Here is a 20,192-nt window from a genome sequence, read left to right on the forward strand (position 1 = left end):
GACACTTTTTAACTACTTACATCATGTCAGAGTACTCAAATACTACACACCAGGGCTCCACCTCGACTTACAACATGAGTGGCAATGCCAGCTAAACGTACCACTGGCTTTCACTGCTTGTTCCTACCCCTGAGCGCACAGCTTCTTAAAATAAACACAAAATTTCTTATACGTTCCAACTCTGCCTTCAGCTGAGTATGAAGTGTCATCAACAGTGCAGCAGACACGAAGATAACTGGTAGTAAGGTCATAACTCAGCAAACAGCTATTAAACATGCACATTTTACAAAAAATATTTATACTATGTCCAATGCAATTTACTTCAGTATGGGCTAAATAGGATAGTTTGTACACTACAGGAATAAGAGGGTTATATTCTTGTCCTGTTTTCCTAAATTTTTGTTTTGTTTTGCATTTTTATTCTACAATACCATGATTTATCAAATTGTGAGGCGTAGCTTTCTGTCAGGGACACTATTTATCATTCTTTATCGCAAAGTCTTCATTTTTTTCCTTATGCTCACCTTGCCTTGTGAAAATGCCAGTCTGCTTTTAAGGTATAGACGTTTTCACATAAATTAAAGCCGAAGAAGATTAATCACAACAGTCTAGCCTAAACATTTAGAACTCCCTAATGTATGGAGAAGATGACAAGAAGGAAAAACATTTTTATTCAATGTATGTATATCAGAAAACTCATGCATGAGAGCATTAGAATGTTAAGAAGCTGAACATACTACACTAGAGATTGTGATTTTTTCTTAATCTACAAATATTTTTCCAGCTGAGGAGAATGCGTTTTTTTAAAGGAATTCACATAGCTTTAGAGGAGGGGAGGATTAGAAAACCTTAGTTAGGGAGATAGAAGAAGTCACAATGACATTCAGGACAGCAGGTTAGTTTAAAAACCAAGAAATTTCTTTGAAGAATGTTTTCTTAACCAAATGGCACACTGCAGAACATTCTTGCAAAAAACCCACCCCCATGATTTTTAACCAATGGCAGAAGTTCTCTTATTGTTATTAAAATCTAGAAGACTCCTTACACATAGTCTTGGGAGCATGAAGAGTGTTAAAAGTATTGTTGATTAACATGTTAACCTGATAAGACCAAACTTTCCAATATTAAGTGCAACTATGCCCCTCTTCTAGACCCACAGTAAACTGAAGGACTCTTGAGGACTGATAAAAAATAAGATCACAGGGCTACAATTACGAGAAGCAGGGAATTTGATTTCCAAACCAGTGATGATCTTCTGAAGGTTCAAAAGAATACCATAAGAAAACAAAATTTTGCTCAGATAGGTTTACAGCAGGGGCATTGAAGCTGAGAAAATGGTCCTCCAAATTTCAAATTGCTCCTTCAAAGTCATCCCATAAGGAATGATTACACCATGCTCATTTCCAGGTCAAAATGCATTTAAGCAAGAAGAATACAGCTGAACTGTAATCCCAATGTTCCAGCTGTAATTACAGACTTTAAACTACAGTTCTTCAGAATTTTATGAGTACTTTAGTATTTATCTTAACGAAAGCATACATTATTATCTGAAAAAACAACCCCGAAACAGAACAAACAAACCCCAGAAGTTGCCATTCAGTACTAAAGTTATTTACTTTGTCTTCCCGGGCCTCTAAATCTCTGCATGTTTTATTTCTGTAATAGTCCACTTTTGATAACAGGTCTGAGACCCAAATTCAGAGACCCCTCTCACACATTTATACACAAGTTCACAATGTTCATTCTTTTTCTTAAAACTAATTTTTATAGAGGAACAGGGAAATGGCATTAAAATCAACAGCTAATTTGCCAGTAAAAAATACGCATATACACCCCTTTTTTACTGTTGGGATGGATGGTTGTTGTTCTTGTATATGGATAGACTAATTAATTGCAAAATAAAAAACTCGATCAAGTGTATTAGTATTTAGCAGCTTTCAAGTTTTCTGACTTTCAAACGACAGTATGACTTTTTTCCTGTCATTGGTGAATGTATACGTCTTACAGATGAAAAAGTGTTATTAGTTATATAAATAGAGTTAATTAAGCAGGAAAGAGGAAATATTTAAAGGTGATCACTCTGAAGCAAAACATTTTAAATCTCAAAATGTTAGTACATTCACATGTAGAATAATTTCATGATTAGATGTTGAAACAGTAAGTGAAAGTACTACTGAGAACAATAGCACTTTTTAAACTAAAGCTGAACAAGAACAATTTCTGCCCCCTCTTTAGAAAAGCTGATGACATTAATAATAAAAGAGGCAGTCCCACTACACTGATTTAATTAATGGAACTGATGATATAGTGAGATTAAAACCTTCATGTATTTTTATATTGAAAAAAAAAATGTAATTCATCAGGAAATCAAGGACAGGTTCATCAACACTTTTTAATGAAGGCTTTGACAATAAAAGTGACCCACCACTCAAAGGAAAATGGCATTGATAAATTTAATTTGGGACTATGTTTATATCCCCAAGTACAAACAGATGGATCAGCATCTGACAAACTGAAATCTAAGCAAGTAGCATCTACCCTGTTCTGGCTCTATACAACCTCCTATATAGATGATTATCATTTTTTTCCTCAAAATGAGAAAATTGTCCTGGGAGGTAGCAGAAGCTATTGACCCACTCTATTGTCAACTTTGACACAGAAGGATTTATTTTCTTTTGTACTACGATAAAAGCAGAAAAGTAATACAAACTAGAACTTATAGAGCTGTGACTTTTTTTTAGTCACAGAATCACAGAATGTTAGGGATTGGAAGGGACCTCAAAAGATCATCTAGTCCAATCCCCCTGCCGGAGCAGGAACACCTAGATGAGGTTACAAAGAAATGTGTCCAGTCAAAATATCCTTCCTTTTGAAACAGAATTGATGACAAATGTAGAGTTACCTTACAACATCAAAAGAACATCACCAATTTCTACAGTTGGTGCTTGGAATAATGAAATTTATGCAGGCATCCTTAGAGTCATACTTATTAGCTACTTTCACTGGGACTAAGTCCCATGTTACAATTTGTGAAGATTATACCATACATCTATGACAAAAGTTCCTGGCAGCCTTAATGAGTCTGAGTTACTTACACGCTTCCTGTGGTGGAGCTGCTGTCTGTGAGGAAGGAGCCATTGGTTTTCTCCATCTGTGCAAGCCTGAAAGACAGGGAAGGACCACGATTTTCAGAGGGAGTCCTGCACAATTTAAACAGAGGCACTGCGAAGATCAATTCTACTTTGAAACAGCTCAAATGTGGCAGTCCTGATATGCATGAATAGGACTAAACTCCCAGATTTTGTGACAAAAACATATAATCCAGAGGACTTTTATGAGGAACTTGTGCTATGATTAACTAATTCTACTTGCCAAGCAATGAAGAACAAGTATATTTTCTCTCTCTAGTATAATTATCATTAGCACCACCACAACTCTCATGGTAAAATTAGTTAAAGAGATGTTTTTGCAGATGTTTTTCTTTTTGAATTTTATAAAGCAGCCTAACAATAGCGGATGCATACTTTTTTACATATGGCACATGCAACATCTAAAATTATGCTTGGCAAATACCATTGCACTGTGGACAGACAAGTCCTGGAAAACCACACAAAAAACCCCAGTGTAATTACAGAGAGTCATGGCCTACAGTTCTCGTTTGGAAGGAATTAATCTAAAAGGACCGGATTATTATATCGTACATGTAAGGCCATACTGCTCTAAAATCACAGTGGAAACTTTCTATCTATTCAGTTTTCTAGGAAAGGTATACCTTATCTGTGTTAGACACACACATAAAACTATTAAAACTCAGTACTGTGTACATACGCCGGACTGCACCAAATACTGACATTTTCTTTAGTATGAAATTATCTTAATTTCACATATATTTTTGCAAGTGTGTTATACATTATTACAGACATTTTCAAACTTAATTTTAAAAGAAGTGTGCAAGGCCCTAAAGAAATGAGAGAGAGCTCCAGTGTCATCTTTCAGCATGGTGCAAGCTTGCCCATCTTTACATTTGTTAATATTCCTCATACTTGAAGGAAGATAAATGAAAGCACACACAGTACAAAGTTGTCTTGATTGTCTCACCCCACCATATCTGGGGTGGGATGTTGCACTCCAATGCCTTCTCTGAAGGTAAGGACAAGCTCCTAAGTGACTGGAGACATTCAGATCATCTCTGCTCTGAGACATCTCAAACATCTAGATCATGGTGAGTAACAAGAGTGAGTTAGATGCTTGTAATTTGCCTTTATAATGCTGCTTGGCTCAGCATCTTTAAGTTTGACACAATAAAATTTTCAAAATTAATGTTCATAGCCCCCTTGTCACATAGGGAAATGGTACAAACCCTGTATTTTTCAGAGGAGAGCCTGCCCTGAATCTCTTAGCGAGTGAGAGATATCCTCTTTCACAAACACAAATTCTACCATTGTTAACATGTTTTCAATCTCCGTCACTTAGTGAGGATTTGCTTGGAACAGCACGTGGAGCCAGGAGACAGCCCTGATGATGGAGCAGAGAGTGAGATAGGGAAGGGACTCTTAGCATTGCTAAGAGCCCTCAAAGCAGGACACAAACTGAAAGCTGAGAAAGGAAATTAGAAGCAACTTGGAGTTGACAAAGCACAACAGGACATGGAAACGATATTTTATTGCGGGTAGGGAACTTTGTTAACAGAAAACTGAGAGTGGAATGTGCTTCAATCAGTGACAATAAAGGCTTTCAGTTAGGCACAGTCTTATTAAGGAAGCCCTGGTTATATCTCTTGAAAGAAACCTACCTGAAAAGATCAAGACAACAGAAAAAAATTACTAGTTTATATGTGAAATATGCATAATAACAGATCCAACTAGAAAGCACACAATAAAGATTATATGAAAGATACAGATGTAGTTATGTTTTCATCTTTCAGATTTTATTATTACAGGTGAAAAAACATCTTGAATGGCTTTAGATAGTTAACTTATATAGTAATTAGTATTTTTTAAGTTTGTAGTTCTACTTCTGCACAGAGTAGGTACAGATTTAGCTTTGTATCCTGAGACACGTGGTCCACCTTCAGCAAGTCTAATCCAGAGCAGAACTGGTAAGAGCTGAGGGGGAGAAGAGGGAAAACAGGTATTGCACCTGAGATTTCCCTTGATATTTAATGCTGATCTAGAGTTTGTGCTTCATCTGGACACAGAAAGCCACAGCATTCTGGCACCACAGTCTGAAAAAAGGACATGGAGACAGAAAATTTTCATATAGTTTTGAAGGAGTTTAATTCCTTTGCTCTGGCCCAGTTTGTAGTCCTCTACATGGGTTTTAATTGTTTACAGCATGGCCTAAGTTACAGATTCAAATGAACGTCAGGTGATTTAAATTAATTACCTGTTCTACATTATTGAAAAGCACTACGACTTTGTGTTTGATATTGTACTATCCTACTTACGAAGGATGAAACTATTCATTGTTGGGAAAAAAAAAAAAAAAAAAAAAAAGAAGTGGAAGCTGACAGTAGGTAGCCCTTCAGGGTTAGTTTCTGTCCCATTTTTCCCCTGCTGCAAAAATCACCTGTTGAGTATCCTAGGTATTTCACAAACTGTTTTGAAGCTTTCTTATGGTGCCTATAAGTAAGAATTCAGTTATCTTAAACATATGCTCTGAATTTTTATTCAAAAGCTGAAAGAGTAAAACTGTTTATTAGTTGTGGAGATCAGAAACGACAACAACAAAAAAAACCACTGAAAGCAAAATCAAGTCAGTTCACATGGTAATATGGATCAATTTCTTTGTCGCTTAAAAGTTGGGTGGTGTTATTGTTTTTGAGAGGGTAGCTCTGGTTAGTGCTTAATCATCACCAGCTCTGAGCATAGAGAAGAGAGTTCAACAAAACACAGAAGCACTGAGATGGACTTGGCAGAAAAGACGTTTTATCATGAAAGTCCTAGGTGACCCCATAAGAGACAGAATATAAAAAAAATTGGTAATTAATATATGCTCTGCTAATAAAAGTGAATGGTAATGGATAATGTCAACCTATCATAGAAGAAAATAAAAACCTGGATCTAAAATCCTACAGGGAACAATGATGTAATCCAACAAGCTCAGTTTATTTCCAAAGGTTAAATATGAAGAAACAAAAGGAAAAGAGCACATTTGAGAAATAACGCATAGTAGTTAGTTCTGCAACAGTTTCCATGCTGCATGACAGACGGCAGATTTAATGCATCTGCTTTGCATTTAATATGATTATATTCAGAATCTGAAGATTTAAGAACATCTTATTGTTTCTGAGTATGGAGAATTATATATTTTTAATAATTAGTGTCCAGCCAGTAGAGTTTATTAAAATCTGCAGGAATCAGTCACAAAATGCAGTGTAGTAGTGAGCATCTCTTACCTAGTAGCGTACTGCTCTATCCTGGAGTGTGTGTCGTCATGAAACAGTTGTGGAGACTGGGAAGGACTAGTTAAAAAAAAAAATATAAATGAGTGGTGTCTAAAGCAATTAATGATAAAGACAATGTTATTTTTAAAGCAAGTTAGACTGATGACAAATAAATGAATTCACAATATTGCTGAAGGAGTTATTGCTTTGGGTCAGGCATGCCCTATAGCTCATGCACATCAGTTTAGCTGCAACTGGGCTAGAAGAAAACAACCAGCACACTAAGCTTTCCATACAAAGGGGTTCTGCATACTCACTCATATTGCTCTGGCCACATACTGATGAGAGTGATAGGACTGCAAGGAAGACACAAAAAAAAATAGAGAGAAAGAAAGAAACCATGAAACAAAAAACTTTTGTACAATTTAAGCAAGAGAAAGCTGGAGAAAAACAAAACATTTTAATCATTAACTCATCTAGATTATTTGAATTAGCAACGATTGACGTAGAGAAGAGACAGCAACAGATAATGCTGTGTATCACAAAGAGACAGGACTGACTTACATACTTCATTTTGTTAAATAAAAATCAATTTTTAAATAAATACCAAATCAGTGTTATTGATTGAACTGAAGTTCATAAAATGGAATCAGTTCATTTAAATTCTGCTCAAGTACTTAAGCTTTCCTTTTAAACTAACAAGAAAATTATTTGCAGAAAAAATAGGGGAGAAAAACCACCACTGACAACAAAAACACCACTATAAGTCAAAGTTATCAGTGCTTATTTTCCTACTGCATAAAAATAATCAGAGGTAAATACATATTGTATTACATTCTGACACTTGAAAAACTATTTATTATAATAATTATTATTAATTTATTTAAAGGAACATGTTATTGAGTTTTGTGTCCTGCGGGGGAGAGAACCAATACCAACAGTTTCCTCAGCATGATGCTGGCAGTTTATCTGTATATTTCCCACATGACTGGACCAAGAGACTTTTTTTCTGAACTGTGATTACAGTTTTGGTATTTCAATTTCTGGCACTATTGACAAACTTCCATCACATCAAAGCAACTTTTATTTCCTGTGTTGGTGACTTATTTTTTTGTTTTCAAATACAGACCAGCTGAAGACTCCCATGGCAAGTAACTTTTTAACATTTAAATGTGCGTTGCTTCCTTAGAAGCCAGGCCACCAATAATGCCAGTTTTCAGATTACTTCTTCCTGTTTCTTAAACCAGTAACGAACAGGTTTTGTTTGCTTATTATAAATAAAATGCACAGTCTTCTGGTCATAAGAAGAGAATGTGGACATGGCACTGAGCTGCTGCATGCAAGTAGAGTGTGTTTGCTGCAGCTCCACATTTGCTGTCACTGGCGACGCAGTGCTGGGCTGATGGGATGCGGTGGTGCCGCAGGCTCCAGGGTGCCAAGGGCAGTCAGTCCATGAAACCACTTCTAGCGCCCTGTCAACACATCTTAATTTTGCTCTTTTAAGATTGTCCTTTGCTGACAACTACAAAATAAGTAAATAAAGTGGAGTATTTCTGTCAGCACCATAAGCAATAGTGTGGAGACACTGAGAGTGCTCTCTTTTATTAGGCCACCTGCTTTTCTGAAGCCTCTAGAAACCTAATTAGCTCAGAGATTTCTAACTCCAGGGACTTTGACATAGCCAAATAAGCAGTGCAGTTCCAAAAGCCCAGTCTCTCCAAAGCCATAAAAGTATTCTCTTTAAAATAGTCATTCAGCACCTTCCAACATTACATGCTAAAGTCAAAGACTTTAGCATAAAATCCTTATAAAAATCAAAGCATAAAATCCTTATAAAAATCAAAGCATAAAATATGTTACTTTCTCAAAATGGGGCAAGACATGCAAATAATACAAAACATGTCATGGAAAATAAGACAGCACAAGGCTCTACAATTCCTGTTGATTATTTCTCAGGTGGTTTGTTTTTTGGGGTTTTGTTTGTTTGTTTGTTTGTTTTTGATAGGCCAGTGACCTCAGGAGCAATCAAGCTTACGTTTCCAGGTTGTCACCCTCCAACACTGTTTGCACAGGTAAGTAGCCAAGTCGAGGATGCTTTGCAAAATACTTCTTTGACCGGAACTTATTCTTCAGCACCTTCGTGAAGTCCCGTACATCTTCCCCAGATGTTGTCTAAAAATTAAAAGAAATTAAAGTGAGCATTACTCAATAACATTTAGGTAGTAGTGCTGTGACTGTCCTGAAAAAGGATACAAGGAAGAACTTCAAAATGTCACTGATGTTAAATTGCCTTTTTAGTGTCCTGAAATATGGTACAATAATAACGGTAACGCATCTACAAATTCTCTTCTATTGGAAAAATCAGTGAGGCTTCAAATTCCCAGCAGTAAATGCATCAGATTAATCAGGTACTTTATAAATTGGAGAAAGACTGAAACAGTTCATGTCTTAAACTAAGTACTTATAACAAGTCTTACAAAACACAAAAATGTAATTTTTCAGAAAAAAAGGCAAATCAGTTTGCCAGAAATAAGGGGATATTCTTTGCCATTCACAGCAATATTGACAGTATGCTCATATACATGAAACTAGTGACTCACCTCACAGAGAGATAAACCTTGTAATGGCTCTGCTGAAAAAGATATAGCTAACAGTAATGGCTTTGTTTAATTGGAAAAAAAAAAAAAAACAAACAACAACAAAAAACAACAACCAAAAAAAAACCCCACAAAAAACTAACACAGGCTTCTGTCTTCAAAAAGCACCACAAAATACTCACTGCCTCCCACTCTATACCTAAACTGGAAAAATTTATGATGAGGTGGGAGTAGTATATGCTAAACCATTCCCTGCTGCAATGGACAAGTTTTTCATCAGCATTTTCTCAAGTTACCAAATATTTTCCTACAGGTTTCTGCCACTATCTGTATAATTCCAGAGTCAAAAAAAACCCCAGAGATGAAGTGACAGCCATTGTACAGGCACTGTTCAAAGGCACAGTCAGAGGCAGGCCTGATAAGGACAATCAGTGCCTGAAGTAACAAACTCATAGACTGATTCAGTCACCTCCTTATTATCACAGCATAAGACTAGTACAAAAATTAGCCGCAAGATTCCACAAGTCTAAATTTACAAGTTACAATCAGCAGCTCCCACATCCTTCCAGTCACTTTTTTGCCGGTCCCCACTGATGCAGCCTCTTCCAAACCAGACAAGTACTTAGTCCCATCCCTCACCCTCACATGCAATTAATTGTGTTCTTTAGAACACAATTAAAATTGATGCAACTGCTTTTAAAGATCAGTTTAACTGGAAATAGTCACAACAGTAATGGCAGCACTGCTGTGGTAATACTATTCTGTTAACTTCTGCTACAAAACCAGGGATATAAGCAAAAAATACAGGCATAAAATACGAGGTGAAAATGGCAATAAAGAAATCTGCAGGAAGAAACAGTAGTATATGGTATGTCTTTAAAGTATATGTGCTTACAGACTGTACTGAGCACTTAAACAGAACAGTCTCCATCACGTGTAGCAGTTACTATTAAACATTTCATCTTGCAACTGCAGTAAAGTGACCATTCATCTCTTGCATTAGCTGAAGATGTGCAATGGCTGGTACAGATTTCCAGCCCAAACCCTGTAACAAACTACACGTTGTATTTCTGTGCTCTCTGATTTGGGAGAAACCTGTTAACAGAACAGAATGATGAAGCAGATGGATATCTATAGGGAAAACAGAGTGAAAGGCACTTCGATTTTCTACACATTTTCCATTACATACTACAAAGAGGCCTAGAGGCAGGTCAGGCAAACTATTCTCTGATTTTATTCTCTATTGTCAAAACATACAAATGCTTCCCTATTCACCTGTGTACTTTAATATATTTATAATATATACAGTTACAAACTCTGTAATACAGATGAGATGAGCAATAAAAATTGTAGATAATCAAACTGATGTAGGTAACAGTTTCTCTCATCAGGGTTTAACAACTAAAAAACACAAATTTGGGATTAAAAGGTATTTGAACCCCTGAATTTTAATACAGGTAAATTCAGGGAAGACAACCACTCCAATCATTGAATCAATCAAACCAGGAATGTGAGGCAGCACAAAGAGCTGCTTGATCTCACCCAACAGTAACTCCAGCAGATGGAACTCTGTCCCAAGGCCAAGGAATGAAAAAGTTTTAGTTCCTACATATTGCAGAAATAAATGTTTACTGAACTGCCGGACTTTTCCTCTGGTGTATTTTTTATTTGGTGTGACAGCCTGACCCAGTTCATTGAAAAGACTAACATGACTGTGTACTGACTGAAGACAACAATACTAACCTGTGAAATCTGAGCAGATTTGGAAGAACTATTTTAATTTACACACAAATAAGATGCAGCTCTTCAACATATTTTGTCTATGTTTTTTGCATATAACCATGCTATACAATCTAGTCCAAAATTATGTCAAAAGAGACGTACTGTAAGATTTTACTTTTGAAAAAGAATAGTCAGGCACTTTTGTGCAGAATCTAAATTAAACCCAAGAGTAAGCTTGTACACTTCCTTACATCATGACATCTTGACTATTTCCACACAAGTTAATAGGACAAACATACCGTAGTTACAGAATGACTTCAAAAGCAAAGAAAAAAAAATCCTGTCCTTCACTGTGGAATATAAGAGTTGCAATGTAGAAACAATTTGGAGAAAGAAATGCAATAACTATTTCCACCTAAAATTCAAAGGGCTCCTTGGTAGGAAAAGCCAGATTAATATAACACAAGTACCACTACTGAGAGAATTTCCATTCCAAAAATGCTAAAAATAAATAATGTAGGTACTTATTTAAGAGTATTCCTGAATTAGATGCTAGGAAAATGTTACTAAATTTTCATACATCTCTGTGTAAAATTCTACATTAAAAATCATCTTTTCAGAGAAAGACTATTTAAAAGTGAAAAAAATAGCTACAATAACTTTGCATTTCTACTCCTTAGAGACAGTAATGTTTTCAGTTCCTTACCCCACCCATCTCTAAATCCTGAATGAAAGAAAAAAGACAAAACTAAAACCATTATCATGAACTTTTGCATTTCTAGCACCAAGAAAACTAAATTGCAAGCTACAATGAATGCTAAATGACATTACAGATTAGGATTCAATGACTACACATAACTATCTGGTATAAACAGCCCTGTTCTGAAATTATGAAACAATTCTCACCTGATGCGAATATTGTGAAACTCATTAAAACAGAGAGTCATCTCCTTGCAAATTCAATTTCAAAAACTGATTCCTTAAGCCATTCTCCAAATTATTTTAAATTGAAGTTGAAGTAAGTGAGCTTCCGAGAAATCCCTTCAAATCCTAGACTGAACTGCTTACCTGAAGACAACTAAGTGGTCTTCCCACCATCTGTGACTAAGCTCCAGTTCTAAATGTCAGATTTATTAACCAGGGAAGCATTTTTCTTGCTAATTATTTCTAGTATTCTTGATATTAATGCAATAATATACATTAACAGTAAGAGAGAGAGAAGCTAGATTTTATTGAGGCAGTTTGATGAGTACATGTATTTGTACTCTCCCTTGCAACACAGGCCACAAAAGTAACATTTTAACATCACCAGCCTTTGAATTTGTTTGAAAAGCCAGAGTAGACGCACTCTCTCTATTCAGACTATCTGTACTGTAACATAATGGATTCTAAGGAACTATTCATTGGCCTTTAGTACCTTCTTTTTATGTAGTTTTTTTCTATTTCATAGACCCAGCTCTACACCATTTTTGGGCATGATTCCATTTAAACATATAAGCTATTCTAACTTACTGCAAAGGATTTTGTAATTCTTGACAATCATATTGCATTGAATGAGTTCAATATGTGGAGAGGTTTAGCAATAAATCTGTACGCCAACCATAGTGCATTATCACAAATAGTAATACAAAATAACACTAGATTCTTTTTCTGAAATCAGTTCTTTACTTCTGACCTAATTCAGGTGAAACTAGCTAAAATCGAATCTATGCAGGTATTGATTATGGGAGCCAAACAGGCATAGAAGAAATCTATTAACATAATGGGTCATTTTTTTTTTTTTACATAAATTGATTTGGCAGAGTGTACTTAAAGCAGGACACAAGAAAAATTCTAACTCCTGTATTCAGCTGCCAAATTAGTGGGGGTCAGTGCTGGACGTCTAATTTTATGCATCACCTAAATTATATGTCATTTCTTTTATTCTGCCCTACTTTAAACTTCCCCAATTTCCTTCCTTTTCCTCCTATACACTTACCCTTCCTTTAGTCACTTTAATCAGGAATGCCACTTTATTCCACTTACTATCCCATAGAAAACTCAGTTTATTCCTTCCATGTTTCATGGATATAAGAGACTTCTACATTAGGTTACCTTATTTTGCACTTAATATTGCTTTAAAACTATATTCTTTTTGCAGCAGGAAATATAAATCTTCATTATGTTATAGGCTGTTTCTAGTGCCAGGAACACTGGGGATTCCAGCCGTTTCCAGAATATAACTTTCTGTATGACAGTCTTTACTGGTAAATGAAATGACTCACAATTACATAATGTGAACGTATTTAACAAGAAGGTGTCTCCCAGGTGTCAAATTTGCTGCTGCAGACAAAACTTGGAAGTCATAAGAAATAAACCGTTCTGTTGTAGGGACAGTACCATATCCTGTGCCAGATGGAATCTGTATTTCACTAATGCAACTGGAAGGGTATCCTGTTCTGTGGACTGGCAGAATTATCTATTTTGACACAGCTTAAACTTTCGTTTCTTGATTTTCCGTATATTATAGGCATTAACACAGAGCATTTCTGTTCTGTGACTATGAATTAAACTAAAGGTGAGGTTTCAGAGAAATTTATAAGGAAAGAAGAAAGTGAATCTAAGAAAAATACACCTCAAACAAGGTAGATTCCTCAGGATACATTGGCTAAGGAGAAAAGTAAATAATCAGTATTAACGTATACTTAATAATGTCTAATAAAGAAAGAAAAAACCATAGACCTCCAGATCCTAAGAGTTAGAATAGTCACCTGAGTATGGGCAAAACCAGGCCTCTATCATACCATGAAAATAATAGAAAACATAACCAGAAAATGACCTAGTTGTGTGAAAAAGTACATTAAAAAGGAATTAAACATCAACCCAAAACAATTTTAAACATTAAAGATTCTAAGAATAAACATTAGTATTCCAGCAAACACAGAAATTTTTCTTATCAGTTACTTTTATAAATAAATCCCACAGCTCCTAATGTAATAAGATCTCTTATTACTGTTATGTTCTTACACAAATAAAAATATAAAATGTTAGCATAGGCTTCATTATACCTTGAAATCTGATATCTAATCACGTCCAGATGCCTGACATGCAGTCTGGCCTAAATCCTGACCTGATGTCTGTTTTATATAGACTCCCCAGCTGCAACTATTAGAAAAATGCAATTATTAAAGACTGACTGATTTTAGTTTTCTTTTTCTTAATACTTGTGACTCACCTACAAATCAGGCAAGCATCTGTGAAAGAACAAATTTAATGGTTTTTGGGCAAAATGAGCACCACATATATATTCTGCTATAGATAGAGATCCTCAGGTTAAGGCTCAATAAAACTTCTGAATTGGGCTTCCAGTCACTTACTGTAGAAAAAAGCTCCACCACCAATCAAATAATTTCAAAAAGAAAAAAAAAATCAAAGCCACAGAAAGTCACACAAATGAAAAGAAGCTTTCTTACAGTGAAAAAAAAAAAAAAATCCTGTTGTGTAAATAAAGTTATAGGCCAGGCAATGCTGTGAATTATGTCAAGAACATTTCTATGCCCACCAGCAGCACAGATAGAACATCTTTTTGTACAGCTTCAGTTGCAATAAGAAAATATTAGACTGTATGTCAAGAAATATATCAGACCTGTAGCTAAAGCAGATGAAGAATCTGTACTGCAGAGAAATATTAGAGATGTTTTTATATTCAACGCATTCATCACTGTATGTATTTTGCACATGCAACTTTTGCCCCATCTAAATATCTGTTTTAATTTGAAAATATTGAACAACTAATAAGCGTCTTAAGAAGGTGAGAAGGGCAAAGAGGAGGTAGAAAGAGAAAATTGGTGACAGAATATAACAATCATTAGAACTGGCTAAAAAACAACTAATCTACTTCAAAAAAATTCTTCAGAATGTAGTCTGGCATGTCAATTTATCAATCAAATTCTAACATTAGGTTATACAGTTAGTGAAAATAAGTTAACGTAACTCATGGTTTCTTCTGATCATAATTAAGTGAAAACTCTACTTAAAAGAATTTTAGATCTGTTATGGGAGACACATTGGATGAAAAAGAGGGGGAAACCACAGGTAACAAGCCCAACTACTACAGCAAAATGCAATCATATAACTCAATGATTTTTTTGCTAATGACAGAACCCACAGAATGTTGTAACGCTATTGAAAATCAGCTCTATTTATCAGCTCTAGTTACCTTCTGGTCTGAATTTGTTTTTCTGGGCATAGAGACCTTTCACTACTGTTGTTTAAATTATATACCAATTATCCTATTAATTTATTTGTGACTGAGTTAGAATATTTTAAGGAAGTAAACAACTACTAGATTAAAAAAGGGAAAGTGGTATTTGTATGAAGGAAGTTACCCACTCCTCCACTTAAGAAAGTCTCTTGGAAACTTCCTTAGAAAAATAGCATTTGAAATTAGGAAAATATTGTGTTGTAAAATTGATTTTTGTTAGCTAATGCCGCCAAACCTTTCACACCATTTTTGGTTGAAACTGTCAATTCTGTTTATTTTTTTTCCATCTACACAACAATTTTTAAATGTACCAGTAAACAGTAATCACTCAGGGGAATAAAACATGACATATTTCCAACCACATTTTCATGAAGAAAACAAAACACTCGACCTGAAAGCAAAGATCACACACCCTTAAAATATTGAAGTGCATTACTTGAATATTAAATATTCTTTACTATGTTTTAGCAATGGTAAAGTGAGTCCCTTTCCTCTGATATGTTCTCACCCTTATAGTGTGTGTGCATGTGCAAGTATACAGGTACTGTAATTATATTGAATATTCCAGCTTTGTTTTTACAGAACAAAACTGAAGTTCAAGTTCTCTCAGAAGTGGATACTTCTACCCATTTCTACAGAACCCAAACACTGCTCACATAAAATCATAAGCAACAGCAAAGTCCCTGATGACTTCCAAGGAGAAAGGCAGGAAGACAGGCCCTACTAAATATAAGAAAAAAAAAAAATCCTGGCAGAATATCTATGCGACAACAGACTATGAAAATAAATTAGACATCAAATAATGCAAAAACAATCCCTTAGGAACAGTCAGTATATTGGCACTCACAGGTATACAGTACTCCACCATTGGGTAATGCAATTTGTGCCCCTTTGCTGTACGTCCAGAAAAGAAACAGCTCTGACAGACGTCGTAGTTGAAATGTTTTAAGCTCCGGTACCTATGGGGAAATTAAACAAAGTGATTAGAGCTTCCCGGATTTAGTTTTAATATATACTTGTTATTAGGCCTCATGAGGCAAATTACTCTCTGAAACAGTGTCACCTCTTCTCAGCAGCAGTAACACAAGGACATGGTGAGTTGGTTTGGATAAGCCCAGAGAGCACCTTGAGGTGTGGGAGTGTGTGGGGCCAGGCAGTGGCACAGCCACCGCTTGTCACAGCTGCCGACCCTGGGACACAGCTGCCACCATAACAGCTGCGCGGGACATAGGAAACCTGCAGCCCCCTCTCAGACCACTGCACACAACCTGCCCAGGCTATACAGGGCTCCTCAGGGAGTATCAAAAAGAAATTCCTGCCATACAGAGAGAGAAGGTCAATCATTTGTTGCATAATTTGATTTGAAGCAGAAAATCTAACAGAAATCAGCTTCGTACATGGAATGCGAAGAGTTTAGAATTTTAAAGTTGAGACTGACTTAAAATTTTTGTTTTTCTTCTTCTCTCTTTAGCATTCAGATGGTATCTCAGGAAAAACAAACAAACAAAAAAACCCACAACCACACCAACCACAGACAGGTTTACTTTTACATGTTTTTACATTTACCAGTTCGATTAAATGTTTTTACATCATTTTGATGCTAAAAAATTCTAAACATATTTCAGAAAATAAACCTCTTGAGTCTTAATTAACTATAAAAATATAAAATTGGTTAAAAATTACATTCTTTTAAAGAGCATGTATATGTATAAACAATGTAACAAACTTATACAGTATCCCTTGTATTAAATGTTGCTACCAGGAGCACAATTTTTCTTTTCTTTTCTTTTCTCTTTTTTGACTAGAGCTGACTAAAGCAACAGTTCAATTCCAGATTCTGCCCACTGTTCTTTATAGTATGGTTGTTCTGACTGGATGTGGTGATATCATTTGTATGAAACTAAAATGAGCTAACTGAACCAAATCGAATAGCTACTGAACAGCTAAAGTTTAAATGAGATTGCTTCCTGAGAGCAGTTTTCAGTACTAATCTACCCTTTTCCCCTGCTGAGTTTTTTATGTTTTATTTTGCAAGACAATATGTGTCTATAAATGTAAAGGTTCACTTTTAAGGATGCTGATGCAACTGTTTATAAACTTTACTCAGAGCCTAGGTATTAAATGGCCACATCCACCTTCTGCTAAGATGTTAGATGCTTTTCTTGTTGCAGATCTCTAACTTCACTGTAGAAATTATTTAGAATGAACCCTTCTTTTGTCTTCCTTTCCACCTCTATGCCCTCCTTTTGTCTTCCTTTCTACCTCTATGTCCTCCTTTTCAACACAAAATATTTCAGTACAGATAAGATTCATCAGCCCCAACTTAGGCATCTAAAAGATATCTCAGCAGGAGCTTTGTCGCTCTATGTTCCCTTAAGCATTAATTCAGAAAAACAAGAACATTTGTGGAATTTTATCTTCTCTTAGGGCAGGCAAAAAAAAATTTGAGCAGATTGATTACTTTTGGAAGTACATACCTATATGAAAATAATGGGGTCACTAGCTCAATCTTATAAGACTGACAAAAGCCAGGATGCCTAAAGCTAGGTAAGACAAATCAGACATCAGGATTCCTATTATTATCCTTTAAAACAACAGAAAGAAGGAGAAATAGAAGGCATGGGGAACAAAAATTACTCTTCTGCCTGAAGAAAGGTCTTAGAATCACTTATAAGATTGCCTTAGATTGTTCTTAAATAAAACACTTGACTTCATGACCACAGCAGAGAGCAGAGGAAAAGCCAGTTATGTCTAGCTCTAATTTTTTTGTTTTTTAATCATTTTATACACTGGAGCAATCAATTCACAAATGCATGATAGTTGTAACACTATCTCATGCCCCATGATGATAATACATAGTAAAATCATACAGTTTAGGACGATAACACATAGAATATCCTTGGCATCATTTTTTCATTTAGAATTCACGGCTTCCTTTGGGCAGATGAAAGTTAGAATATGTTTGATGCTTTAGACAGACACTGTGCAAGTCTCACCACAGTAGCGTATCAACATTTGTGCTAAGCAAGGAGGGATTGCTTTTGAAAGGTGTTTAATATGGCCTGGCATGAGTTAGTTTCCCAAGACTTGTGCAGGAGAGCAGACTGCCTGACCACATTTTTTTCTTACACATCAGCTCCTTTTGGTCTTGTGTCTACAGAACACATGGGGTGTGTTTATATGTCATTTGCTACCTATCGGATCCACCAATGCCAAAAAAACTGATGATAGCCCATCCTGTCAGTCACAGGACCACTGGGTGACTAACAGTGTTACTGCAGGAGCCAGAAGTGCCCCGGCTCAGGCCACACTGTAGCCTCATCATGGGTGGCAGATCCCATCTTAATCCAGGAAAATGGTAGGAAAAAAACTAAAAAGAATTGTACTTGTTAGAAGCCTTAAAACTGTGGATAATGTCAGAGAAACCTAGCATCCAACTCCCCTTCTCTTACCTAAAGCCAACAATTGGACACTCTTTACAGATGTTGCACTTGGCCTGATGTTTTGCTGTTTCTGCAGCTGCCACGCGGTGTAGAACTGGTAGCCATACCATAGACTGTGGCTCTAATCGCATCCAATCTATAAATTGCTTTACAGTTATTTCTGGCTTATTGTGGTTCTGTGGAAAGAAAAAAAAATATATATATTCAAATTAAAAAACAAAACCAACGAAGCAAAAAGAACCACCACACACATACAAGCAGATTTTCCTCAGAATTCAATTAAAAGAAAAACCCGTATCAATCCTTTCCATGCCAGGTTAAAGTAAAACTGGCTACAGTACACAAGAAAAAACCTTGATTAAAATGCAAATAAAGAAAACAGTCAGTAAGAACACAGAGGACTAAACACCTGTGATAGAGGAGGCAGATGGTAACAATGATGGAGTCCATAGTAAAGTCATATTTGAACTGAAAGGACTGGAGAAAGAACTAAGGGAACATGAAAGGGAAGCATTCTGGAGTTCAGACACACTAAAGATTTTGTCTGTATGACACTGAGATGTTGTCTTCTGAATTAAGATTGATGCAGCAAGACAGCTAAAAGTCAGTAGAGCTTACATATGTGTCTAATTGCCATGAGACTCATGGAATTTTTTTTTAATGTGTTCTGAGCCTATGATATCCTTTCAAGTTAGCACATTAAACAGACACACAAATAAATAAACAGGTAAATAAAAAAATAATTAGAGAGAAAGAAATCTGCCACTTATAGGCAATCACTGCAAGAATACAGCAGAGCTAAAGCATTAGTATGATTGTTCTAAGAAGCAAACATGCTTCCACATTCTCCTTAAGTTGCAATCAACAGAGAAGCCTAGCTGTAAAAGTACCATATTTATCAACTTTCATGGGAATAAGAACAGTGGTCATCTTTCTGAGCTCCCTGGAAATAACAGAACACAACTTATAATGAAAGTTATTCTTAAATGGTAACACATGACAAAATGCAACACTAGGCTTCTTAACCTATTAACTGTCCAAGTTGACTTTTTACCAGTAAGAGGGAACAGCATGGAGGAAAAAAAAAAAAAAAAAAAAAAAGAAAGAAAGAAAAGAAGTGCTTTCCCGATAAGCAAAATACTTAAAATACTTGTTTTCATTAGTCTGAAATAGCCCTGTCATGCAGTTGCACACTTTCTCTATGCTCTCTCAGTGATAAGGGACTGAACTTGAGCTATTCATGTGAGACAAGGAATGCCACCTCATCATCAGTATAATCATAATGTCACATGGAGTATTTAAGCCCTGTGTCACTAGTACCCCTCATCCATAATTGAACAGCATGAGAGACAGGGCAGATCCTTGAGGGATACAAAGATCATTCCTCTGTGACTGAAAAAGTCTGCCACTAACAAATGAATAGTTTATTTTAGTATGACTTGAACCACTCAAGACCAGTGATAGACAGGTCAAGCACCATCCCTTATAGTCTGAAGCAGCAATGTTAAAACCTCAGGGGAAGTTTTACATGGGTAATTGGTCAAACCAGTTTCCACAAGTATCTACCAAACTATTCATGATCTGAACAAACATTTTTCCAATTCCAGCCATCTCAGAGTCCAGAAATGAACCCAATAGTTCTGAAAAAAAGCCAGCACAACTGAATTTTTCAAAGCACTAGATGAAAATGTAGAAATATCTATGAAAGAATGGCAAAAGAAAAATGCTCATAAATCCACTACAATATTTAATTCAAAAAAAATCAGAAATATTAAAGTCAGTAGTTTTTTATATGCCATAAT

At 35.8% G+C, this 20,192-nt stretch overlaps 1 protein-coding gene across 1 annotated transcript in view; it reads right to left on the minus strand.

The window, feature by feature from the left end:
* The window catches only part of UTRN (utrophin), a gene marked incomplete at its 3' end in the record, with an annotated part of 368,119 nt that overhangs the window by 18,208 nt on the left and 329,719 nt on the right, over nucleotides 1-20,192 (minus strand). Inside the window, exons 65-70 of the mRNA XM_080341440.1 lie at nucleotides 18,400-18,566; nucleotides 15,795-15,906; nucleotides 8,421-8,557; nucleotides 6,703-6,741; nucleotides 6,398-6,463; nucleotides 3,096-3,161 (exon numbers count right to left, since the gene is read on the minus strand). Coding sequence (XP_080197566.1) covers nucleotides 3,096-3,161; nucleotides 6,398-6,463; nucleotides 6,703-6,741; nucleotides 8,421-8,557; nucleotides 15,795-15,906; nucleotides 18,400-18,566 — 587 coding nt within the window. The remainder of the gene's footprint in view (nucleotides 1-3,095; nucleotides 3,162-6,397; nucleotides 6,464-6,702; nucleotides 6,742-8,420; nucleotides 8,558-15,794; nucleotides 15,907-18,399; nucleotides 18,567-20,192) is intronic.

The sequence above is a fragment of the Nesoenas mayeri genome (genome assembly GCF_963082525.1).
Source record: "Nesoenas mayeri genome assembly, chromosome: 3".
Taxonomy (NCBI): Eukaryota; Metazoa; Chordata; class Aves; order Columbiformes; family Columbidae; genus Nesoenas; species Nesoenas mayeri.